The sequence below is a fragment of the Gigantopelta aegis genome, chromosome 2, assembly GCF_016097555.1.
Source record: "Gigantopelta aegis isolate Gae_Host chromosome 2, Gae_host_genome, whole genome shotgun sequence".
In the NCBI taxonomy this organism is placed as follows: domain Eukaryota; kingdom Metazoa; phylum Mollusca; class Gastropoda; order Neomphalida; family Peltospiridae; genus Gigantopelta; species Gigantopelta aegis.
In genome coordinates this window covers 6,700,568-6,727,718 of record NC_054700.1, presented here as the reverse complement: position 1 = coordinate 6,727,718, position 27,151 = coordinate 6,700,568, and the positions used below count along the sequence as shown (strand labels likewise).

At 42.6% G+C, this 27,151-nt stretch overlaps 1 protein-coding gene across 3 annotated transcripts; it reads left to right on the top strand.

The window, feature by feature from the left end:
- Positions 1–767: 767 nt before the first annotated feature.
- LOC121380605 lies at positions 768–25,484 on the top strand. 3 transcript variants are annotated; one of them, XM_041509501.1, is made up of 4 exons: positions 794–1,654; positions 18,855–19,249; positions 23,079–23,186; positions 24,996–25,484. In XM_041509501.1, the coding sequence occupies exons 1-4, from the start codon at positions 1,652–1,654 to the stop codon at positions 25,210–25,212; spliced, it is 723 nt and encodes a 240-aa protein (XP_041365435.1). In that variant the 5' UTR covers positions 794–1,651; the 3' UTR covers positions 25,213–25,484. The 3 variants fall into 3 exon arrangements, with proteins under 3 accessions (XP_041365451.1, XP_041365435.1, XP_041365443.1); XM_041509509.1 differs by lacking the exon at positions 794–1,654 and adding an exon at positions 15,167–15,305; XM_041509517.1 differs by lacking the exon at positions 23,079–23,186 and having other exon boundaries at positions 768–1,654.
- Positions 25,485–27,151: the final 1,667 nt, after the last annotated feature.

Genomic DNA, 27,151 nt, shown 5'->3' with positions numbered 1-27,151 from the left:
TTCTTCTTCTTCTTCTTCTTCTTCTTCTTCTTCTTCTTCTTCTTCTCCTTCTTTTTCTTGACCAATAATAAATAGGTATTTCGTTTTTCCTCCCTGTATGGCGTGGTAATGGAATCTACCTTTTACTTCCTTTCTTCTTCTTCTTCATCATCATCATCATCATCATCATCATCATCATCATCATCATCATCATCTTCTTCTTCTTCTTCTTCTTCTTCTTCTTCTTCTTCTTCTTCTTCTTCTTCTTCTTCTTCTTCTTCTTCTTCTTCTTCTTCCTCTTCTTCAACACAATTAATAAATATGTATTTCCCTCCGTGTATGTCGTGATGATGAAATCTACGTTTTACTTTTACCTTTTTTGTGTGTTTTTTGTGTGTGTTTTTTGTTTTGACAACTGCAGGTTTTTGTCTGTACATCTCAGTATACGTGGAATATAAAGGCGATTTGACGTCATTAGTGTGCTACTATTGACAGGTGTGTGCGTCATGCACTACGCTTCCCTATATTGGTGTGGCTTCACGCATAACTGGTGCTGCTACACATGCTTAACCTCTAACCTACAGGATCGGTAGATGGGCTATATTTTCTCATATCCATCTTCTTGATTAATTAATTATTTAATTTATAACAAATCTGTGGATACGCCTGCAATCTGTTTTCGTTCACAATGCTTGTAGCATTTAAACACACAAGAACTCCCCCCACACACACATATCTCAATAAACAGGTCGGTCAAAGGTTTACATATATAATGTTTTAATTCCCTGCCATGACTTGTATATGGCGTTAAATTCAACAACGTGTTTCCTCTGCCAACTACAGAAGATTAGCTCTTGTCAAAAGGTGACAGGGAAGACTATATCTTGTCACTACTCAAGATTGTAGCTGTTGATCGAGCGACATGTTAGTGGCAAAAAAAAAAGAAGAGAGGTCGGTGGGTAACAGGCTGACGAGAGAGTTCCAGACAGATGATACAGGCGACACAGGTGACACAGGTAAAACGGGGGGCTTACTGTAAACAGTCGGCGAATGCGGAAAACAAGTGTGTGCACAGACATTTGTTGGGCTCCGATAACTAAATTTTGAGGCGTGTTTTTAAATTGTAACCTTCACATTGTTTTCTATTGATATTTGAAGAAAAGTTTTGATTCTCTGTCTTTAAGAGTTGTTTTAATGTGCAACATCCGGACCGGACACGTTCTACCTGACATTTGAAGAAGAGTTATTATTCACTGACACTGAAACTCATTTTCAAGTCTACCATTCGGACACGTTTTACTGACGTTTGAAGAAGAGTTATGACTATCGGACTCTTAGACTTCTTTTAAAGTATAACTTGAAAAAACAATTCTACTGACATTTAAAGAAGAGTTATGATTCCTTGTCTCCAAGACTTGATTTAAAGTCCAACATTCAGACGCTTCCTGCTGACGTTTCAAGAAGAGATGGAATTCTGTGGCATCGTATAGGCATCCACGCTATATAGATGATTCCAACTTCAGACGATTCCACGTAATGGTGAACAGGGAGTGACAAACATCGGTAGGAAAGTCTGTTACGTCCACAAATGAAACATTCGACACAGATTCTGACAAAAATTACTTAGTGAATTCATCAGTATTTTCAGTCGTCGACACGTTTGGCTTAAACCATGGTAAGTTTATTGATACAACATTTTGGGAAAGCGTAAAGACCACTATTCCCCATGTCTTTACTTTGTGTAACAGCTTAATAATATATAGTCTGGCTTAGGAAATATGTCATCATTAACACACACACACACACACACACACACACACACACACACAGAGAGAGAGAGAGAGAGAGAGAGAGAGAGAGAGAGAGAGAGAGAGAGAGAGAGAGAGTATGTGTGTGTGTATGTGTGTAGGTGTGTGTACATGTGTGTAGGTGTGTGCGTGCATGCATGCGTACGTACGTGTGTGTGTGTGTTCGGTATTATGAGCCCCTATCAAAGGGACTAACCTGAGTTAGTTGTCATTGTAGCATGTTTACGAACTACAGATCCCAAAATTACGTATTAAATCTATTTTCTTGTTTTGAATATCAGTGTCTGCATAAATAAGAAGTTTGTTGTCATTCCAGTGTTAATTTGTAGCCGCCCAAACTGGATTTTACCTTTCAATAATTTCGTACGTACGAAAAACATATACGAAGTAAATGAACAGTGACTGCTAGAAACATTAGCACACGGTCGCAAACATATTGGACATACAGACACAGGTACTCTAAACAAGGAAATGGTTCCCCACCCCCTTCCCTGCCCCCTGTCTCGTACGCTTTTGTCCATGGCAAATACCCATGGCAACAGCATGGCCAGCTTTTAAATACATTAGCTTATCCTATATAATATAACGCCCAGTCTGGTACATTAAAGGCCGTGGTATGTGCTATCCTGTCTATGGGTAGTGCCTATAAAAGAACCCTTGCTGCTAATCTAAAAGAGTAGCCCATGAAGTGGCGACAGCGGGTTTTCTCCCTCAATATCTGTGTGGTCCTTAACCATATGTCCGATGCCATATAACCGTAAATAAAATGTGTTGAGTGCGTCGTTAAATAAACCATTTCCTTCCTTTCATAACGCCCAGTCTATTCTTGTGTCTTAAAATGTGACCTTCCATATGTCAAAAACAACGCGACAACATCTCTGCCGTGTTTGTTCCGGTGTTGCGTGTTTGTTGGCGTTGGAACCAAGGTCACACGGTGTCTGTTGTTGAAGACCTCCACAATGGCAAAGTGACAACCCCTGGCTATCTGATAGCTCAGAAGTCATCTTTTGCTTAACTGTGACGGTTTAAAACAGCCGTGTGGTGTGTGTCTTTGTTTACTATTTACTACAGATGTGTGTCACGTGGCTGACATTGCCGTACGTGTTGAGAACGCTGGGTACAGTACACTCACAGACTTATGTACTGACATACAAACAGATTTCCAATAAAACAATCTGCTAATCCACAAATAGGCCCGTATGAGTAATAGATCAATGTCTAACGGACACAATCTCTAGTGAGAGTGTATGGGGGGGGGGGGGGGGGGGGGGGGAGAGCGGCTACAATCTCTAGTGTGGAAGGGGGCATAATATCTAGTGTGGTGGACACAATCTCTAGTTAGTGAGGACACAATCTCTAGTTAGGGAGGACACAATTTCTAGTGAGGGCGCACAATTTCTAGTGTGGGGCACAATCTCTAGTGAGGGAGAACACAGTTTCTAGTGTGGGGGCACAATCTCTAGTGAGGGAGAACACAGTCTCTAGTGAAGAAGAACAATCTCTAGTGAGGGAGGACACAATCTCTAGTGAAGGGGCACAATCTCTAATGAGGGAGGACACAATTTCGAGTGTGGGAGGACACAATCTCTAGTGAGGGAGGACACAATCTCTAGTGAGGGATGACACAATCTCTAGTGAGAGAGGACACAATTTCTAGTGTGGGGCACACTCTCTAGTAAGGGAGAACACAATCTCTAGTAAGGGGACACAATCACTAGTGTGTGGCACAATCTCTAGTGTGGGAGAACACAATCTCTAGTGAGGGAGAACACAATCTCTAGTAAGGGGGCACAATCTCTAGTGAGGGGGCACAATCTCTAGTGAGGGAGGACACAATCTTTAGTGAGAGAAGCACAATCTCCAGTGAGGGGGCACAATCTTTAGTGTGGGAGGACACAATCTCTAGTGAGGGAGCACAATCTCTAGTGAGGGAGCACAATCTCTAGTGAGGGAGGACACCATCTCTAATGAGGGAGAACACAATCTCTAGTGTGGGGGCACAATCTCTAGTGTGGGGTACAATCTCTAGTGAGGGAGGACACAATCTCTAGTGTGGGAGGACATAATCTCTTGTGAGGGAGGACACAATCTCTAGTAAGGGGGCACAATCTCTAGTGAGGGGGAGCACAATCTCTAGTGAGGGAGGACATAATCTCTAGTGAGGGGGGCACAATCTCTAGTGAGAGAGAACACAATCTCTAGTGAGGGAGGACATGATCTCTAGTGAGGGGGCACAATCTCTAGTGAGGGGGGCACAATCACTAGTGAGGGGGCACAATCTCTAGTGAGGGGGGCACAATCTCTAGTGAGGGAGGACATGATCTCTAGTGAGGGGGCACAATCTCTAGTGAGGGGGGCACAATCTCTAGTGAGGGGGCACAATCTCTAGTGAGGGGGGCACAATCTCTAGTGAGGGGGGCACAATCTCTAGTGAGGGGGCACAATCTCTAGTGAGGGAGGACACAATCTCTAGTGTGGGAGAACACAATCTCTAGTGAGGGAGGACACAATCTCTAGTGTGGGAGGACACATTCTCTAGTGAGGGAGGACACAATCTCTAGTGTGGGAGAACACAATCTCTAGTGTGGAAGGACACAATCTCTAGTGAGGGGGCACAATCTCTAGTGAGGGGGCACACTCTTTATTGAGGGGGCACACTCTTTATTGAGGGAAGCACAATCTCTAGTGTGGGAGGACACAATCTCTAGTGAGGGAGGACATGATCTCTAGTGAGGGGGCACAATCTCTAGTGATGGGGGCACAATCTCTAGTGAGGGGGCACAATCTCTAGTGAGGGGGCACAATCTCTAGTGAGGGGGGCACAATCTCTAGTGACGGGGCACAATCTCTAGTGAGGGAGGACACAATCTTTAGTGAGGGGCACTATCTCTAATGAGGGAGGACACAATCTCTAGTAAGGGGGAACAATCTCTAGTGTGGAAGGACACAGTCTCTAGTGAGGGAGAACACAATCTCTAGTGAGGGAGGACACAATCTCTAGTGTGGGATAACACAATCTCTAGTGAGGGAGGACACAATCTCTAGTGTAGGAGGACACAATCTCTAGTGAGGGAGGACACAATCTCTAGTGTGGGAGAACACAATCTCTAGTGTGGGAGGACACACTCTCTAGTGAGGGGCACAATCTTTATTGAGGGAAGCACAATCTCTAGTGTGGGGACACAATCACTAGTGTGTGGCACAATTTCTAGTGTGGGAGAACACAATCTCTAGTGAGGGAGAACACAATCTCTAGTAAGGGGGCACAATCTCTAGTGAGGGGGCACAATCTCTAGTGAGGGAGGACACAATCTTTAGTGAGAGAAGCACAATCTCCAGTGAGGGGGCACAATCTTTAGTGTGGGAGGACACAATCTCTAGTGAGGGAGCACAATCTCTAGTGAGGGAGGACACCATCTCTAATGAGGGAGAACACAATCTCTAGTGTGGGGGCACAATCTCTAGTGTGGGGTACAATCTCTAGTGAGGGAGGACACAATCTCTACTGTGGGAGGAAACAATCTCTAGTGTGGGAGGACATAATCTCTTGTGAGGGAGGACACAATCTCTAGTGTGGGAGAACACAAACTCTAGTGAGGGAGAACACAATCTCTAGTAAGGGGGCACAATCTCTAGTGAGGGGGAGCACAATCTCTAGTGAGGGAGGACATAATCTCTAGTGAGGGGGGCACAATCTCTAGTGAGATAGAACACAATCTCTAGTGAGGGAGGACATGATCTCTAGTGAGGGGGCACAATCTCTAGTGAGGGGGGCACAATCTCTAGTGAGGGGGCACAATCTCTAGTGAGGGGGGCACAATCTCTAGTGAGGGGGGCACAATCTCTAGTGAGGGGGCACAATCTCTAGTGAGGGAGGACACAATCTCTAGTGTGGGAGAACACAATCTCTAGTGAGGGAGGACACAATCTCTAGTGTGGGAGGACACAATCTCTAGTGTGGGAGAACACAATCTCTAGTGTGGAAGGACACACTCTCTAGTGAGGGGCACAATCTCTAGTGAGGGGGCACAATCTCTAGTGAGGGGGCACACTCTTTATTGAGGGAAGCACAATCTCTAGTGTGGGAGGACACAATCTCTAGTGAGGGAGGACATGATCTCTAGTGAGGGGGCACAATCTCTAGTGATGGGGGCACAATCTCTAGTGAGTGGGCACAATCTCTAGTGAGGGGGCACAATCTCTAGTGAGGGGGCACAATCTCTAGTGAGGGTGGCACAATCTCTAGTGAGGGGGCACAATTTCTAGTGAGGGAGGACACAATCTCTAGTGAGGGGGCACAATCTCTAGTGAGGGAGGACATAATTTTTAGTGAGGGGCACTATCTCTAATGAGGGAGGACACAATCTCTAGTAAGGGGGAACAATCTCTAGTGTGGAAGGACACAGTCTCTAGTGAGGGAGAACACAATCTCTAGTGAGGGAGGACACAATCTCTAGTGTGGGATAACACAATCTCTAGTGAGGGAGGACACAATCTCTAGTGTAGGAGGACACAATCTCTAGTGAGGGGGACACAATCTCTAGTGTGGGGACACAATCTCTAGTGTGAGGGGGAGAACACAATCTCTAGTGTGGGAGGACACAATCTCTAGTGAGGGGGACACAATCTCTTATCTCTAGTGAGGGGGAAGCACAATCTCTAGTGTGGGAGGACACAATCTCTAGTGAGGGAGGACACAATCTCTAGTGAGGGGCACAATCTCTAGTGAGGGAGGAGGGGGCACACTAGTCTCTTAGTTGAGGGGAAGCACAATCTCTAGTGTGGTGGGGGAGGACACAGTCTCTAAGTGAGGGAGGACACAATCTCTAGTAAGGGGGCACAATCTCTAGTGTGGAAGGACACAGTCTCTAGTGAGGGAGAACACAATCTCTAGTGAGGGAGGACACAATCTCTAGTGTGGGAGAACACAATCTCTAGTGAGGGAGGACACAATCTCTAGTGTGGGAGGACACAATCTCTAGTGAGGGAGGACACAATCTCTAGTGTGGGAGAACACAATTTCTAGTGTGGGAGGACACACTCTCTAGTGAGGGGCACAATCTCTAGTGAGGGGGCACACTCTTTATTGAGGGAAGCACAATCTCTAGTGTGGGAGGACATAATCTCTTGTGAGGGAGGACACAATTTCTAGTGAGGGCGCACAATTTCTAGTGTGGGGCACAATCTCTAGTGAGGGAGAACACAGTTTCTAGTGTGGGGGCACAATCTCTAGTGAGGGAGAACACAGTCTCTAGTGAAGAAGAACAATCTCTAGTGAGGGAGGACACAATCTCTAGTGAAGGGGCACAATCTCTAATGAGGGAGGACACAATCTCTAGTGTGGGAGGACACAATCTCTAGTGAGGGATGACACAATCTCTAGTGAGGGAGGACACAATCTCTAGTGAGAGAGGACACAATTTCTAGTGTGGGGCACACTCTCTAGTAAGGGAGGACACAATCTCTAGTAAGGGGACACAATCACTAGTGTGTGGCACAATCTCTAGTGTGGGAGAACACAATCTCTAGTGAGGGAGAACACAATCTCTAGTAAGGGGGCACAATCTCTAGTGAGGGGGCACAATCTCTAGTGAGGGAGGACACAATCTTTAGTGAGAGAAGCACAATCTCCAGTGAGGGGGCACAATCTTTAGTGTGGGAGGACACAATCTCTAGTGAGGGAGCACAATCTGTAGTGAGGGAGGACACCATCTCTAATGAGGGAGAACACAATCTCTAGTGTGGGGGCACAATCTCTAGTGTGGGGTACAATCTCTAGTGAGGGAGGACACAATCTCTACTGTGGGAGGAAACAATCTCTAGTGTGGGAGGACATAATCTCTTGTGAGGGAGGACACAATCTCTAGTGTGGGAGAACACAAACTCTAGTGAGGGAGGACACAATCTCTAGTAAGGGGGCACAATCTCTAGTGAGGGGGAGCACAATCTCTAGTGAGGGAGGACATAATCTCTAGTGAGGGGGGCACAATCTCTAGTGAGAGAGAACACAATCTCTAGTGAGGGAGGACATGATCTCTAGTGAGGGGGCACAATCTCTAGTGAGGGGGGCACAATCTCTAGTAAGGGGGCACAATCTCTAGTGAGGGGGGCACAATCTCTAGTGAGGGGGGCACAATCTCTAGTGAGGGGGCACAATCTCTAGTGAGGGAGGACACAATCTCTAGTGTGGGAGAACACAATCTCTAGTGAGGGAGGACACAATCTCTAGTGTGGGAGGACACAATCTCTAGTGAGGGGCACAATCTTTATTGAGGGAAGCACAATCTCTAGTGTGGGAGGACACAATCTCTAGTGAGGGAGGACACAATCTGTAGTGAGGGGCACAATCTCTAGTGAGGGGGCACACTCTTTATTGAGGGAAGCACAACTCTAGTGTGGGAGGACACAGTCTCTAATGAGGGAGGACACAATCTCTAGTAAGGGGGCACAATCTCTAGTGTGGAAGGACACAGTCTCTAGTGAGGGAGAACACAATCTCTAGTGAGGGAGGACACAATCTCTAGTGTGGGAGAACACAATCTCTAGTGAGGGAGGACACAATCTCTAGTGTGGGAGGACACAATCTCTAGTGAGGGAGGACACAATCTCTAGTGTGGGAGAACAATTTCTAGTGTGGGAGGACACACTCTCTAGTGAGGGGCACAATCTCTAGTGAGGGGGCACACTCTTTATTGAGGGAAGCACAATCTCTAGTGTGGGAGGACATAATCTCTTGTGAGGGAGAACACAATCTCTAGTGTGGGAGAACACAAACTCTAGTGAGGGAGGACACAATCTCTAGTAAGGGGGCACAATCTCTAGTGAGGGGGGGCACAATCTCTAGTGAGGGAGGACATAATATCTAGTGAGGGGGCACAATCTCTAGTGAGAGAGAACACAATCTCTAGTGAGGGAGGACATGATCTCTAGTGAGGGGGCACAATCTCTAGTGAGGGGGACACAATCTCTAGTGAGGGGGCACAATCTCTAGTGAGGGGGGCACAATCTCTAGTGAGGGGGCACAATCTCTAGTGAGGGAGGACACAATCTCTAATGAGGGAGGACACAATCTCTAATAAGGGGGCACAATCTCTAGTGTGGAAGGACACAGTCTCTAGTGAGGGAGAACACAATCTCTAGTGAGGGAGGACACAATCTCTAGTGTGGGAGAACACAATCTCTAGTGTGGGAGGACACACTCTCTAGTGAGGAGCACAATCTCTAGTGAGGGGGCACAATCTCTAGTGAGGGGGCACACTCTTTATTGAGGGAAGCACAATCTCTAGTGTGGGAGGACACAATCTCTAGTGAGGGAGGACACAATCTCTAGTGAGGGGCACAATCTCTAGTGAGGGGGCACACTCTTTATTGAGGGAAGCACAATCTCTAGTGTGGGAGGACACAGTCTCTAGTGAGGGAGGACACAATCTCTAGTGAGGGAGGACACAATATCTAGTGAGGGAGGACACAATATCTAGTGTGGGGGCACAATCTCTAGTGAGGGGGCACAATCTCTAGTGTGGGGCACAATCTCTAGTGAGGGGGTACAATCTTTAGTGTGGGGGCACAATCTCTAATGAAGGAGAACACAATCTCTAGTGAGGGAAGACACAATCTCTAGTGATGGAGGACACAATATCTAGTGTGGGGCACAATCTCTAGTGTGGAGGACACAATCTCTAGTGTGGAGGACACAATCTCTAGTGAGGGAAGCACAATCTCTAGTGTGGGAGGACACAATCTCTAGTGAGGGAGGACACAATCTCTAGTGAGGGAGGACACAATATCTAGTGATGGGCACAATATCTAGTGAGGGAGGACACAATATCTAGTGTGGGGGCACAATCTCTAGTGTGGGAGGACACAGTCTCTAGTGAGGGAGGACACAATCTCTAGTGAGGGAGGACACAATATCTAGTGAGGGAGAACACACTATCTAGTGTGTGGGCACAATCTCTAGTGAGGGGGTACAATCTTTAGTGTGTGGGCACAATCTCTAATGAAGGAGAACACAATCTCTAGTGAGGGAGGACACAAACTCTAGTGTGGGGGCACAATCTCTAATGTGGGAGGACACAATCTCTAGTGTTGGAGGATACAATCTCTAGTGAGGGAAGCACAATGTCTAGTGTGGGAGGACACAATCTCTAGTGAGGGAGGACACAATCTCTAGTGAGGGAGGGCACAATATCTAGTAAGGGGCACAATCTCTAGTGAGGGAGGACACAATATCTAGTGTGGGGGCACAATCTCTAGTGTGGAGGACACAATCTCTAGTGTGGAGGACACAATCTCTAGTGAGGGAAGCACAATCTCTAGTGTGGAGGACACAATCTCTAGTGTGGAGGATACAATCTCTAGTGTGGGGGCACAATCTCTAGCGTGGGGGAGGGGCACAATCTCTAGTGTGGAACAAAAAAAACACATACATTTTCGTTCTCAGGTGGAGTGAGGGGCTAGGATGGCACTGGCCCATTCCGACCCCCTAGTTTCTACGGCTGGACAAAATACGGGCACTCGATAAGGTAGTCGAACACAAGTGAATTTAGGTTGCATCATCTGCCTGGCATAATACTACAGTTCGCTATGTCCAATAAGTTGGGCTAGCTAGATGATTGTGCCAAAATGGATGTTTTGGTCTAACAGTGGTTCATGAGTGCATGGCATCACAGCTATTTTTATTCAAACGAGCTCTGATGTGTGCTCGTTTTGATTTAGTAAACTGGTGCGAGACTGGCAGTCTTCTTTGTGGCAGTGCAGTAAGGATGTAGTGTCCAGTAAAGGATCTCGTCACGAGTGGGCCCTTGCTGTCCTCCAATAGACGAGGCACTAGATAAATATTCATGGAATCAATGACATGTGGCCGAAGGCCACAAATGTTCCCGAAGTGATTCCTGGGATTCTCTAACGTAAAAAAAATGAAGAAAAAAAAAGCCAAATTGAGGGTAGGGGCTGGCCCCTGGGGGCAATCTCTAGTGTGGAGGCACAATCTCTAGTGTGGAGGCACAATCTCTAGTGTGGAGGCACAATCTCTAGTGAGGGAGGGCATAATATCTAGTGGGGGGGGGGGGGGGTCGTTCAGATTTGTCAGTTACGTTATGCTGAATGCAAACATTTTACGTACCATTTTTTTTTTTTCTGCAGCTACTGCCGCCAAATTGGATTTCAAAATGGCTGCCAGTTTCAAACCTGTTTTGGAAAATACCTTTACTAACCGACAACTGAGAGCTGTTTTATTATGGAAATGACCTTACTTTATTGTGTTAATGAGACGGATATATAATAGAAATAACTGTTCTTAATTTTTTATCTTAAGTGTACAAGTGGTGGCCATTTTGAATAAATAATGAACTTAATTTCAAAAGCATTTATGATTCAAGATTTAAACACGAGTCAATTTAAGTGAATTAAAAATTCCATGCGTTTGACACAAATTCTATAGTTCCCCATCGGTTAAAGGTACAATGTCCTGTAAAACATTGCATGGTACTTCCGGTTGTGTGTATCTTGTGGGTTTTTGGTTACTCAAAACATTATCTTTGACTGTTATAAAATGTTCAAGTAACTTCAACGCCAAACCAATCTTGAAGAGCAATACACAGTTCTACACAACTTTAAAGAGTTCATAGGTACTAAACTCTAAAAACACGTTGTCATGCCAACGTGGCCCGGTGGGTATCAATACACAGTGACATCAGCAAAACAATCACCAAAGGCACATACTGGAATCATTGCTTATTTTAAGAGAGATCCCCCACTGATTATAGTGGTTTTGTAAAAGTCTCATAACAACTGGTCTTAAACTGTGTTTGTTTTGATTCTCATCATGTTGCGGTAAAATATCTTGAAGACAGTGGGTTTGATTCTGTCAGACCAAATAATTTCCGGCTGGGTCCAAGTTCGAGGTGCACCAATCTAATTAAAATTAGCTCCACTATTACATGTGGATCTAACACCAGCCAGTTGGAGCTCATGTCCACCAATCAAAACCTTACTTGCAGAATCCTGCCAGTGATATAAAACTAACAACACTGCGTAGTCCCCAATGTCTAGGTAACATTTCGTCGGTAAATAATAATTTAAATATTGACCAATCACACTTCGCCTTTTATAACGTTATTTGGGAGCATACAAATTCTAAAAATATCAGACTAGTCTATTTTAGTGGCCGCAGTACAACGAACCATACCAATACGTACGGGGTGGGTTATCAGTCTTCAATTTTACATTAAAAATTATTTATTTATTTATAAAAATTAAAAAAAACTAAATCAGTCTTCAGTTTTACATTACAAATTATTTATTTTATAAAATAAAACATGTTTTACGGCATTCGTAATTCACACGAAACATGTCGTATACCCTCAGGATAATTCGGAATGTTTTCAAATTATTTTTAAATCACTGGCAGGATTCTGCAAGTAAGGTTTTGATTGGTGGACATGAGCTCCAACTGGCTGATGTTAGATCCACATGTAATAGTTGAGCTAATTTTAATTAGATTGGAGGTGCACCAAACTTTTGATAGAGAAGTTAACATCACAAGTCCTGTGATTGGTTATAAATGTGAGTGTGTTGGCTGTAAAAAAAAAATAGTTTCATCTGGGCTAAAACTGCATGCAATTTTATTTCATCTAGTACCACTGTGTCAAGTAGCCTTGTGCTTGGAACATGGGTACCTGTAAAAAAAACGTAATCAAATTTTTTGCACAACTAGGGGTGTTGAAAAACATCTGGTTTCACCGAAAATGAGCCACGAATGGTATCATTTTCTTCAGTTAATACTTTGAGGTAGGGGTTGTAGTACTGATATTTATGGGTCATAGTTTGGTTGATATATTGCGTGTAGTGTTTTTAAACACAAACGTTAACATGGTCGCCTATGGAATTTTATTTGGTATAGTCATACCTTCAGCATTGGTGCTGGCCTTTCTATTCCTTGTCACCAATTTGTCAAATCTTCATTGGAAAGTATTACAATTTGACAAGACATCCTGGTGTTCCGTACCACATTTACGGCCTGCTTTGAACAGCATTTTAATTTAATTTTACCAGGAAACCATGGTCCTGAAATGCCAATAACACTGCATTGCGCTACACAAGAGACAAACGTTACATCACAGATGCCTTTGAAGAAGTGTTTGTATATTCAATCTTCATTGACTCGTTTAATGCATCTCTCTAGGTAGTATAGTGGCTAAGCGATTGGACTTGAGACTCTCGATTCACTAATGTCAAAACCTATATTAGCTCTGCCATTTACTTTTTGACCGACAGTTTAAAATTGCGCGAAATGTCCTCAATCAAAATTGCGCACCTTTTCTCTTTGGCATATTAATTGCTTCATTCAAAATTTAATAGCACCCCCACCCCCCACCCCCCACCCCCCTTCCTGTCAAGGCCGGCTCTTGTGCCCACGACAGGCATGCGCTACAACAGCTTGTTCTGAATGTGCACGTAAAACCCTATGACCTGACCTGACTTGAGACTGTTGGGTACCGGTTCCCACTCAGGGTGAGTTTTAATGGCTCACTGGGGAGGTGTAGGATCATTAAATGAATAACTATTTACCCAATTGGCTTATGTAGCTGAGATTTATGTCCACTATTGGATACAAGCTCGAAATGCGAGTCAAAATGCCAAAGACATTATAGAGATCCATCGGGTGTCATATGATAATAGGCAGTGTGTACATCACTTGATTCGAATGAGCAGAGAGGGGGAGGGAGAGCTTCACCTTGAAGCTCTTGGGGATCACGTGTAGCATTACTTCTACGAGTATGCCAGTTTATGTTGCCCAAATGCTGTTGCTCAAGAGCACTCATCAAGAACCTGGAAAGCAGAAACATTTTGTAACATCCTATTCATAATTCTAACAGTGGATTTAAAAAATGGACCAAGCTATAAGTGAACTCAAGACTGCAGGAGGAATTACTGGAGATGCACTGGATCACTCTTCTGCTTCGATGGTCTCATAATTGTCTAATCCGATCCACAACTGTTGAAAAGTTAAAACATACACTCAAAATGTAAAGGACCAGATGGCCACTCTACGTTTGCTGGTGCTGGACAGTGAGAAAAATGTGCCAGTATTTTTAAGATGGAGCCTTGAATACCGTTGTGATGTAATGAATGCTTATGAATAATTTGGTGATGATCGTTTCAACACAAACAACATGTCAAATCTGCTTATAACTTCACATGACGCTCAACGGAACTCACCCAATTCTTTCGGCTATCTTCTAAAGATCTCTCCATTATTTGATTTTTTTTTTTTTAATTCTGCTTGAAAATTAAATCATTTGGTTGTGATTCTGACCAACGTTACAATGGTCTGGGAACATTTTAAAAAAAGCAAAATCCACACACACCTAAAATTAAATGCTAAAATATATTTGGTTGTAATTTTGTATGGGCATATAGTTGGAGGTATAAGGTTTACATTTCAAAGCAAAGATTGATCAATCATTTTGGCGTGAAACATTAACACTGCACCTTTAATAATTACAAGATTACACGTGAAACGTGACAATTATAAATTAACGCGCGCTATGGAAGTCCTCATATGAAACGTGTTTGGGCTTGTACTTCTCGTCTCAACCAGTATCCCGCAACTGTTTTATTAAAGGCCATGGTATGTTCTGTCCTGTCTGTGGGAAGTGCATATATAACAGATCTTTTGTTGCTAATGAAAAAATGTAGAGAATTTCCTCTAAGAATCTAAATTACCAAATGTTTGACATCTAATAGCCGATGATTAATAAATTAATGTGCTCTAGTGGTGTCGTTGAATAAAAAAACATTTGACTGGCTCGTGCAAATGGACGGATAAAACGAAAAATATTGCAAAGAAAAAACTGAAAGTACTGTCACGTATTAAGGTCCGTATCCTCAAAAACAACTAAAACTAATTTAGAACACTCGCACTTGCAGTTACCTTATGCGTCACAGAGCTGTAAATTTCAGATTATAATAACAGAAATAAAATATTTTTAACATCGAAATTATTGTAGAATTTGTAACAAGGTACATGAAGTGCCAACCGCCAGTGTTTCGTGATTCGAAATGCATAATTAAAACAGCTATAAAATATTTAAACAATTAAATTATTGTAGAACTGGGTAAAAAAAAACCCACGTCAAATAATTAGTGTGGGTATCACTCCGAAACGTGGATTAGGTGCATAATGAGTAATGACAGAAGCAAGTCGTACGGAATATAGTATGCAAATGGTTTCCGCGTGATTTGCGAGGTTCGCGAAACATCGGCAGAACAGTGGGTCTTTGTGAAATAAGTCCTCTCTGTACCGTACCAGGATGAGCATTTACTCGATGATCGTTTTATGAGAGGTCTTTAGTTATGACGCATTCATACAAGAACACCTGGCCCCACAGATGGGCACTCACGGGTGAAGGAATGCCAAGTGTTTCACATATATGGCAATAAGTCTCTCATTTCAAATTCTGTACGCTGTCAGCTACATCTTTTAACACTAGTATTCAAAATTTGAACAATTATGTAAGTACAAGTAGATTTTTTTTAAATACAAAGTTAATGTTTGTTTTATTTAACGAGAAAACTAGAGCAATTTGATTTATTAATAATCGGCTATTGGATGTCAAACATTTGGTAATATTTAACTCGTCTTAGAGGAAACCCGCTACATTCTTTTGTTAGTAGCAAGGGATCTTTTATATGCACTTTCTGACAGACATGACTGCACACCACGGCCTTTGATATACCAGTCGTGGTGCGCTGGTTGGGGCGGGAAGTTTTTTGTAATCAATACTTGTTTCAAGAATCAGATTTGCATTGGGATAAAAGAAGTGAGTATTGTTTTAATATTACCATCATCTCTACTAGTTACAATATTCGTAATTTAGTCATTGATAAACGCGAGTTAATTTTCATCATATTCGCATACTTTATGCTACACCTTTTAACACTAGTATATCAAATTTGTATTTGTAATTACAAGTGGTTTATTTTTCAATGTAATATTTGTTTTGAGCTTGTATTTGCATTAGAATAACAGAAGTGGGTATTGTTTTAATATTGTTTTAATATCCCTGTCTTCACTCCTAATTACAATATTCGTATGTTAGTCATAGTTAAACCTGAACTAATAATTATAATATCCGCATAATTTATGCTATATCTTTTAAGACTAGTATACAAAATTAGCATTTTTAAGAAGAAGAAGTTTCAGGCCTCACGCGAGGTCAAAACTGTTTATTTTGTATGCAATATTTGTTTCGAAATGTATATTTGTATTACTGTAACAGAAGTGAGTATTGTCTTCTTTTGTTTTCACTCTTAGTCATAATATTCATATGAGTCATATATAATCGTGAGTTAATTATCATAATATTCACATAATTTATGCTTGGCGCGTGCAGACACCGATATGTTTATGATCTTACGCTAAACCTTTGATAAATGTTGTGTAGAATTAATAAAATTTTTTCGCCAAGATGATTTAGTTTATCCAACGAAAGAAATGTGAGGGTTTTTTTGTTTAGTTTTTTTACTTAATAAAAGTATGCATAAACTATACTCAGACGTTTTATTGCACTGGCATCTAAACAAAGAAACCCAAAAGCTATGTTCATTTATTTCCACAGCTCCTATATCTGGTGTTTTGGAGATTTATTTTAAATAGGTCAAAAGTATTTATATACAATACTATATATGGATCAATGTATCAGAATACACTTGGAATTAAATGTATATCTTTTTCAGAAGATCATACGCATCACCTTTATTGTTTTGTTTATTATGTCGTTTTGAAGCGTTCCCTTTGTCTCATCTGAGATCCATTTTATTTTTATTTTCCCTATTTGGCAGCAACTTGCCTCTTTTCAAATGTTCTTACTTTCCAACTCGGTCCAAACCGATGATTAATAAATCAATGTGCTCTTGTGGTGTCGTTAAACAAAACAAACTAAACTCCAACTCAATGCCATTCCGAATGGCAGAATTGGAATTTATTACCCATATGGTTAAAAATATCTTGGTACGTATCAAAGTGATACGTCTTACTAGAACGCCAAGTGGGACGTGACACTTCGACGTAATACAGTGACGTCATTGATTGGTGCAATACAACCTTACTTGAAAGTGGACCAAACGAGATGACTGATATTAATTAAAATCGATTATGGGTAATAAATAGGATAGTATCATGTTTATGTCCATAGTAAAATAGTTTTCAGTTGTCACCAGCTTTATCGAATGATAATGAAAATTACTTAATGAAGGAGATAAACATGATATGTAATGGCAGCGAGTAAATCAGGCCTGAACTGTCCACAAAATGTTGCACCATTATTTCTAAGTAGTTAACAGCTGGAAGTGTTTTGTAATAAAATATTTTAATCGAAATGTATATGTCTTTTGCTACATTTTCAAAAGCATATAAAATATTTTTGGGTCCAAACAACGTTTTTGCTATAAATATATTCCACGTGTGTCATATCATGTTTGTATTTTGATATGAGCCTGCAATCTTAACGTAGATTTAGTTCACACGAAACTCGCCTGGGCTACTGAATGAAAGTAATTTTAATAGGAGCCGTTCAACAGGTTTTCTGTAACGCCTTAGGGTGAGGGAGGAGTCATGTTTTCTGTAACGCCTTAGGGTGAGGGAGGAGTCATGTTTTCGTAAAATGTCCTTTATATGACTATGAAGATTCTGCTTTATGATGGTGAAGAATTACGTAACCTTATTTTTTTTAAATAAAGTTTTTTAACGACTCCACTAGAGCATATTGATTTACTAATCATCGGCTATTGGATGTCAAACATTTGGTAATTTGATATATAGAGCGGGATCGAACCAGCTCGGTGGATCCATTCAGCTGATTAGTTTTTTCTCGTTCCAAGCAGTGCACCACAACTGGACAAAGGCCGTGTTATATGCTTTCCTGTCTGTGGGAAAGTGCATATAAAAGATCCCTTGCACGAATTAAGCGAAAATGCCCGAATCTGAATAAGAACATTTATTCATATTAGCAAACAGCTATATAGGGTTGCAAACAAATCATCACGCACTTTTACATGGATTACAACTAATATAGTGGGTAGAATGATGGAAACACATGGTGAAAACGTTTCAGGCCTGCTCATTTTGCCCGAATATTTCTATGGTGTGTCCCGAATTTGAGGATTTAAATTTGCCTGTGGCTCCATAACACGACTTATTAGACTATGTGGATCCCCCACCCCCAATGTAAAATTGTTAAACGGTTCCTTAATTCTTAATATAGAATAATAAGTCTTATATTTTTATTCAGATTGCTAGTAAATTGCTTTAATTATTAAAATAGAGGAGGGAAACTTTTGGTCTCCAATCAAGGCTGACGAACAGACACCACGAGTCCAACTTATAACAATGTCAACCGTTGGTCCCTGGGTGGAAGGAATTATTAAAACGGTCACGGTCGAGGTCAAATAATTTAATCATTATTGTTCAGACATGTACAACCCCCTGCCAGAGTGTGGCATGGCCATTGGCTAGGTCTAGGACAAACAGGTATTTACCAAATCTCTGGGACAATTTTAATATTTTTATTTAATGGAATAGGGAAATAAAGTTCATGCGTCTCCCTATTGTAGGATATTGATAAATCATAATAGTTCATTAGTGAGTCGAAGAATGCTTTTTTTTTAATGTATATAATTATATATAAAGTCGATTAAGCCCTCGATGTATGGATTGGAATTGGCATCGTACACATTTAAGACAACATTGTTAAAATAACGACAGTTTCCGTTTCATTGCCTGGGATCGATCCCCGTCGGTGGGTCCATTTGGGCTATTTCTCGTTCCAGCCAATGCACCACGACTGGTATATATATCAAAGGCCGTGTTATGTACTACCCTGTCTGTGTGATGGTGCATATAAAGATCCCTTGCTGCTGATCGAAAAGAAAAGCCCATGAAGTGGCGACAGCGGGTTTCCTCTCTCAATATCTGTGTGGTTCTTAACCATGTCTGACGCCATATAAAAGTAAATAAAATGTGTTGAGTGCGTCGTTAAATAAAACGTTTCTGTTTCATTGCAGACGACAGGCATCTTCCCAGAACGACTCCAAGCGGCAGTCATGATCATCTCGCTGGTTGTCCCCCTTGTTTTTGGACGCTATTATTACTGGTCCTCCAGATCAGAATCGCAGTTCCAGAGCCGGCCGATCACGCGCTCGTTCGGTTTCCCCTCCTTCAGTAACATGTGCAGCTTCCGGAAGCGAAGCGACGTCCTCCGACTCCTGCCGAACAGGTTCATGTCGGAGAACGACCTGTTGAAGATGGTTCCGAACTTTGACATGGTGGACACGAAACCCCACAACCCCACCTACAAGCCGGTGCGTCGAATCATTGTGGGCAGTTTTATTGGGCGCGCGCCCTGGAAGAGTGGCAAGGTCAGCTATATCAACGACAACAAATGTGGCTGCTGTCTTACGTAAGCATAATATTATAATGTTGTTGTTTTAGTTTTGTTGTGTGGGTTTTTTTTTTTTTTTTGGGGGGGGGGGGTTTGTGGGGAGGTTTTTAAGTGTGTTTTTAAGGGGAGTTGTTTCGGTGGGGGTAGGGGGGTTCATTCACGAGCATGATCTTTATGATCTTTCATTTCCAGTCTGGCGCTCCACGCGGTATGACGTGTTTGTTTCGCTTGTGCACACTGCACGTGCTTTCGTGTGCTCGACTTGGGGGTCCTTCATTTCGTTGTTTTTGTCAGCGAAATGAAGTTTTCTTCTGGGATGTATGCGGCCATTTGAACTGATTGAACGCTGGAACGCTTCTCGTTTCGACAGTCTGCACTACCAGGTTGGATTCTTTTTTAGCGAGATTCCTTGCCTCCACGTCATTTCTCCGTCTGACTGTGGACTTGGGTTTTTTTTCGTGACTCGTATGACGGCCATTCTGCAGAACGCCACGGTTGTTCGCGTTTAGTCTACATATCCGAGTCTGTCCTAGCAGCACTGGAAGATTGACCGCCCCACTCTAAGAAGAAATAGGAAGCGGGGTCGGCCCCTACTACTCTTTTACTAGACTTTACCTTGCTTTATAGTAATACCATCTCGTATCCTCCGGAGTCGGGCCCGTCCGCACCACTATACCAAACCATGACGACTGGGCTATACCCTAGTCTGATACTCTCTCTCGTTCAGACGGATCCGGCTTCTCAAGATCTGTATTTCAGCACAGCACTACACCTTCAACGTCTATCGACTGTCAATATAGGGGTTTTCTTAACGGAATGCAACCCATCTCGTCCCTTTAAGCTGTGCAACCAAACGGCCTTAACGAGGCCACTCGCGTGGACATATCGATTGGACTTTAAACTTTTAGATCTGCGTTAAAAAATTTATGTCGAAATTACTTCGTTTTTTTAAATATTATTAAATAGTCCGATCCTCTCTTCTTTCTCTTATTTAATTTTGAACTGTCCTTCTAAAATGCTCCAAATTATATAAATATTCGGCCGAACAGTCAATTCTTTTTATTTTTGGCTTGTAACCGTTTTCTTTTTTTTATTTATTCTATTAATTTTTTAACTAATTGCTATTTTCCAAATACTGCCTATTGACCCCCCCCCCCCCCCCCCCCCCCATCCCGAGTCAGGCCACCGATCTTATCGGAGGTCGGACTCGGGATGGGCGTGTTCGAAACCCTAATGGTATATGGGCACGTTAAACTAGTTATCATCATCATCATTATGATTTTTTTATCTTTCCTTTTTCTTTCTTTATTTTGTTTTGTATGTTTAGCGGCGTCACTAGAGTACTTTGATTGATTAATCATCGGCTATTTGATGTCAAACTACTGTCCTCAGGGGAAACCAGCTACGTTTTTGTATTAGACAGGACAAGACAAGACAATGCACTTTGTTATTTTATTCCCCTGAGGAAGTTTAAAGTTTTTAATCGAAACGTTGGGATTTTAAGACAGTTAAAAAGAAATGTTTAGTATATTTTAAGGCAAGACAAGACAAGACAAAACAAGTAGTTTAATGTGCATGTTTAGAGAAAGCTGTCGAAGCGCACGCACGTCCTAGGTACAAATTCTGGCATTAGCCAGTTCATATGTCCATGAAAGGAAGGAACGTTTGGGAGGGAAAAGGAGGAGCTGGGACACACAAACCGGGGCGTACAGGCAGCCCGATCTGAGGACCAGATGAGCGTGTAGTGGCGGATCCAGAAAATCCATTTAGGGGGAGCCCCAGTGACATGAGGTGGAATGCCAAGGGAACTTTGGGGGAGATTTGGAATGGGATCGTAAAAAAAAAAAATGAAAATTAATATATAATAAAATTATAACACCCCCCCCCCCCCCCCCCCCAGATCCGCCTCTGAGAGGTATTTGCCGTGGAGTTCCGTTTACAGGAATGAAGTCAAATCTGAATACCGTTGCGTTATGAATTCATTGTCAGTTAGTATCAAGTGATCTTTAGTGTGCGCTCATTCAGGGTTTGGAGTCAAATAAGCATTACTACCAAACAGCTATATAGGCTGGCAAACGAATAACTACGTATTTTTATATGGATTACACCTAATTTTGAGGGTAGAATGATGGAAATACATGATAAAAAGGTCTCAGGGGCCTAATTCACTAAACTCTCGCAACTTTGCGATCTCACAGTACAGTGCTAAAAGACTTGCAAAGAGGATGTTTTTTCGTCTAGCAGAGCCTAAGAGAGCTTTGTGAATTAGGCCCCTGGTTAACACATTTTACCCGATTATCGGATAATTTTTGCCCGAATGTGAGATTTTGCTCCAGCCCTGGTGTGTCGGGGATGGGGGTGGGGGTGGGGGGGGGGAGTTGTTCCTCTGGCTCGTACGCTTATGGTTGTCAAATCTACGACAGGTAAAACTGCTAATAGTTTTATGCAGATTGTTAGTAAACTGCTTTAATGATTAAAATGACGAGGAGTGGAAACCTATTGATCACCGTGCGTACATCAAAGGTACACGCACGGACATTACGGCTCCAACTTGTGACAATGCCAGCTGTTGATCCCGGGGGGGGGGGGGGGGGATATTAAAATATGCAGCCGTGATGTTTAGTGAAATTGCCTCGCTATGGCATTGTTAACACTACTAGATGTAACCCCTGCTTAGCACGGGCGAGTTTAGATGGGATGAGGTGGCCATGCACTGGGCTGTCTCCCCAAAATACGACGATGAATCCCTGCTTAGCACGGGCGAGTTTAGATGGGATGAGGTGGCCATGCACTGGGCTGTCTCCCCAAAATACGACGATGTAACACCTGCTTAGCACGGGCGAGTTTAGATGGGATGAGGTGGCCATGCACTGGGCTGTCTCCCCAAAATACGACGATGTAATCCCTGCTTAGCACGGGCGAGTTTAGATGGGATGAGGTGGCCATGCACTGGGCTGTCTCCCAAAAATACGACGATGTAACACCTACTTAGCACGGGCAAGTTTAGATGGGATGAGGTGGCCATGCACTGGGCTGTCTCCCCAAAATACGACGATGAATCCCTGCTTAGCACGGGCGAGTTTAGATGGGATGAGGTGGCCATGCACTGGGCTGTCTCCCCAAAATACGACGATGTAACACCTGCTTAGCACGGGCGAGTTTAGATGGGATGAGGTGGCCATGCACTGGGCTGTCTCCCCAAAATACGACGATGTAATCCCTGCTTAGCACGGGCGAGTTTAGATGGGATGAGGTGGCCATGCACTGGGCTCCCCAAAATACGACGATGTAACACCTGCTTAGCACGGGCGAGTTTAGATGGGATGAGGTGGCCATGCACTGGGCTGTCTCCCCAAAATACGACGATGTAATCCCTGCTTAGCACGGGCGAGTTTAGATGGGATGAGGTGGCCATGCACTGGGCTGTCTCCCCAAAATACGACTGCCGTGTAGACAGCCAGCCTTGATTAGCCATTGCTATGTACACTGCCACCGTATATATAAAACCGCTTCTATGTTAAGTGACAAAGATGGAGGCTTCAATTGCCGTTGTATTTATGGAATTCATCTATGTACACAATATTTAGTACGATGTGTGTACGGTAGTTAATTGGGCCTGATGAGCGCTAAAAGATCATTGCGAAGTGCGGCATCGGGTAAGTACAAAGAAGACAGTTGGCAGTGCACATTAAAAACAGAGAAGCGACCAGAACGATCGGAAATTGTTAAAACGGCCTTGCGTATTGTATTATAGATTAGACTACGTTTACCGAGTTGAACCTTAAAACAGATTATTTTTTACAGTTGTGTATATGTTATAATAGTAATGTTATGATATGTTTTTCAGAGAGGTGGGATACGAGGTTGTGGACAAAATTACAGATTTCCAGGGGGTCAACCACAGCATCATCAACTTCAATAACAACTTTCAATTCATCCCCACGGGACGATGCATGTTAGTCAGTCTCTCTCTCTCTCTCTCTCTCTCTCTCTCTCTCTCTCTCTCTCTCTCTCTCTCTCTCTCTCTCTCTCTCTCTCTCTCATGTTTTATGATTGTTTCGTAATATCACGGTCCGAGCGTGTCAAAGTCATTTCGTACCATGTTTTATGACTGCTTCGTATTATCAGTCAGAGCGTGTCATAGTCATTACGTACCATGTTTTATGACTGTTTCGTATTATCACAGTCAGAGCGTGTCATAGTCATTAAGTACCATGTTTTATGACTGTTTCGTATTATCACAGTCAGAGCGTGTCAAAGTCATTTCGTACAAAGTTTTATGACTGTTTCATATTATCACAGTCAGAGCGTGTCATAGTCATTTCGTACCATGTTTTATGACTGTTTCGTATTATCACAGTCAGAGCGTGTCATAGTCATTACGTACCACATGTGTTACTCTATTCTAATCATACTCTTCAATATTAGACAAAATTCATCACTTGCATATTTGAACGCCACAGACAATTATAAATAAACAAACACTCCATTTTTTAAATAAATAACAGAAAATGAGGGTGTGGACAAAATTACAGATTTCCAGCGGGTCAACCACAGCATCATCAACTTCAATAACAACTTTTAATTCAAGTCAGAGCGTGTCAAAGTCATTTCGTACCATGTTTTATGACTGTTTCGTATTATCACAGTCAGAGATTGTCATAGTCATTACGTATCACATGTGTTACTCTATTCTATTCATACTCTGTTAATTTTGTACTTGATGTTTTACAGGGTTCGTGCACTTCAATATTAGACAAAATTCATCACTTGCATATCTGAACGCCATAGACAATTATAAATAAACAAACACTCCACTCTTAAAATAAATAACAGAAAATGAGAATGTGGATACCCTAGTTGGGCACAGCAGGCATGCTAATTGTAGTGGAACCCAGTACGTTGCCAGTATAATAGTACAGATATAACGTGCCTGAACCTTTTGAAGGATATAGACACTAGTGCCTTCACGAGTACTCGAGTACTCGGGCACGGGTCGAGTCTAGCAAGGCAAATGACAACTTTGAACCCACGTGCACTTTATTTATTCAACAAAATTAATTAAGGAGAGTATTCACTGGTCAGAATTTATTTAAACAAATTTTGAAAATCATTTCTGATTAAAACATGCTAACATAATAATATAACACTAAGAAAAACTTACCAAAAATTCTACTAGCCATTAATTCATTTTTAAAAAAAAAATTGAGTATATACTTTTAAAGAAAGAAAGAAATGTTTCATTTAACGACGCACTCAAAACATTTTATTTACGGTTATATGGCGTCAGACATATGGTTAAGGACCACACAGATTTTGAGAGGAAACCCGCTGTCGCCACTACACGAGCTACTCTTTCCGATTAGCAGCAAGGGATCTTTTATTTGCGCTTCCCACAGGCAGGATAGCACAAACCATGGCCTTTGTTGAAACAGTTATGGATCACTGGTCGGTGCAAGTGGTTTACACCTACCCAGTGAGCCTTGCGGAGCACTCACTCAGGGTTTTTAGTCGGTATCTGGATTAAAAATCCCATGCCTCGACTGGGATCCGAACCCAGTACCTACCAGCCTGTAGACCGATTGCCTACCACGACGCCACTGATGCCGGTTATACTTTTAAAGAGACATTCCCTAATCATATAACAATGGTAGCAAGTAATGTTGTATTAATGCTCGCATGACGTAATTTAATAATATAGATATAATATAAATGCGTATTTTTTTTAAATTTATCATTTATTTATTTTTTGTCTTCTACACAGGAACGAGGACGCCCCGTGTGGTGGAGGGGGCGTGGCCCGCTGTAAGCAGGTGACGCGTGCGCATTGGAGTCTCGTGTGGACGCAGAGCGTTGGCGTACAGCTCGTGTCACACGAGGTGCCAAATCACTGCCAGTGTGTCAATGTGGGATCCGCCTCACCGGCAAATAGTTCCGTGCGGACAATCGGAGTGAAGCGGAAGAAAAGAGACAGTGGGTAGAGACATGCAGTGTCTTTAGGTCCGAATGATTTCTATTCCGGATATATTCGGATGCGTTCGGATTCCCGACTGATTTCCGGATATATTTGGGTGCGTTCGGATTATCCGATTGATTCCCGAATATATTCGGGTGCATTCGGAAATTTCTACGGATGAGCTCGGAAATTTCTACGGATGAGCTCGGACATTTTCACGGATGAGTTCAGAAACTCGTGAATCTAAAAACATTTCGGGTGTGATGGTCTTTCTACTGAAATAAAGTTTTATTTCCATGTCTTGTATTTTTCTTCAGTTTGTGAAAGCAACGGAAAGACACCCTTTTAACGACACCTCAGCACGGCTATTTGGGTGTCTTAAATAATACATTACCAGTCTGGAGCTCGACGCGGTAAGACATGTTTGTTTCGCTTGTGCACACTGCGCGTGCTTTCGTGTGCTCGATTTGGGGATCCTTAATTTCGTTGTTTTTGTCAGCGAAATGAAGTTTTCTACTGGGATGTATGCGGCCATTGGAACTGATTGAACGCTGGAACGCTTCTCGTTTCGACAGCCTGCAGCACCAGGTTGGATTCTTTTTAGCGAGGTTCCTTGCCTCCACGTCATTTCAACGGCTGACTATGTCGAATCATTTTTTCGTGACTCGTATGACGGCCATTTTGCAGAACGCCACAGTTGTTCGCGTTTAGTCTCTACATGTCCGAGCCTGTCCTAGCAGCACTGGAGGATTGACTGCCCCATTCCAAGCAGAAATAGGAAGCGGGGTCGGCCCCTACTACTCTTTTCTAGACTTTACTTTGCTTTATAGTGATACCATCTCGTATTCTCCGGAGTCGGGCTTGTCCTCGCCACTATACCAACCCATGACGACTGGATTATACCCGTCTGATACGCTCTCTCTCGTTCAGACGGATCCGGCTTCTCAAGATCTGTATTTCAGCACAGCACTTCACCTTCAACGTCTCATGACTGTCAATATAGGGGTTTTCTTGACGGGATGCAACCCATCTCGTCCCTATAAGCTGTGCACCCAAACGGCCTTAACGAGGCCACTCACATGGACATATAGATCGGACTTTAAACTTTTAGACCTTCGATCGAAAAAATTTGTCGAAATTACTTTCTTTTTTAATATTATTAAATAGTCCGATTCTCTCTTCTTTCTTTTATTTATTTTTGAATTGTCCTTCTAAAATGATCCAAAGTATATAATTATTCGGCCGAGCAGTCAGTTCTTTTTATTTTTGGCTTGTAACTTTTTATTATTTACTTTAAAAAAAATTCTATTATGCTATTTTCAAAATTCTGCCCATTTTCAACTCTACCCTCTCCCCCCATCCCGAGTCAGGCCACCGATCTTATTGGAGGCAGGTTTCGGGATGGGCGTGTTCGAAACCCTAGTGGTATATGGGCACGTTAAACTAGTTATCTGTCTATCTAAAATAATAGGATTATTTCTACCCTTGGTTTGAGAGATATGAAGGATTGGAAACATGCTGCCACCTCACGGACTATTCCACCCGAAAAAGCAACAAGGACGTTTTCTTGTAAAGGAATGGAACAAATGTTTAGCGACACCTCAGTAAAATGAACCTACGATTATTTGGGTGTTTTGCATGTAATAATATGGTTATTTCAACACTTTGAACACGAAAGATCGGAAATCCACTGCCGCTTAAAGGTTACAAAGAGAAAGGGAGACAGAAGTAGACCGAGAGAGAGAGAGAGAGGGGGGGGGGAGAGAGAGAGACGGATAGATATACCGAGTAGGAGGGAGAGAGACGGACATATAGATAGACAGAGAGAGGGGGAGAGAGACGCACATACATAGAAAGGGAGGGAGGGAGGGAGACTGACAGATAGACAGAGAGAGGGAGGGCGAGAGAGAAGAGATAGATAGAAAGATAGAGAGGAGGAAGGAAGATGAATGAGGAGAGACAGA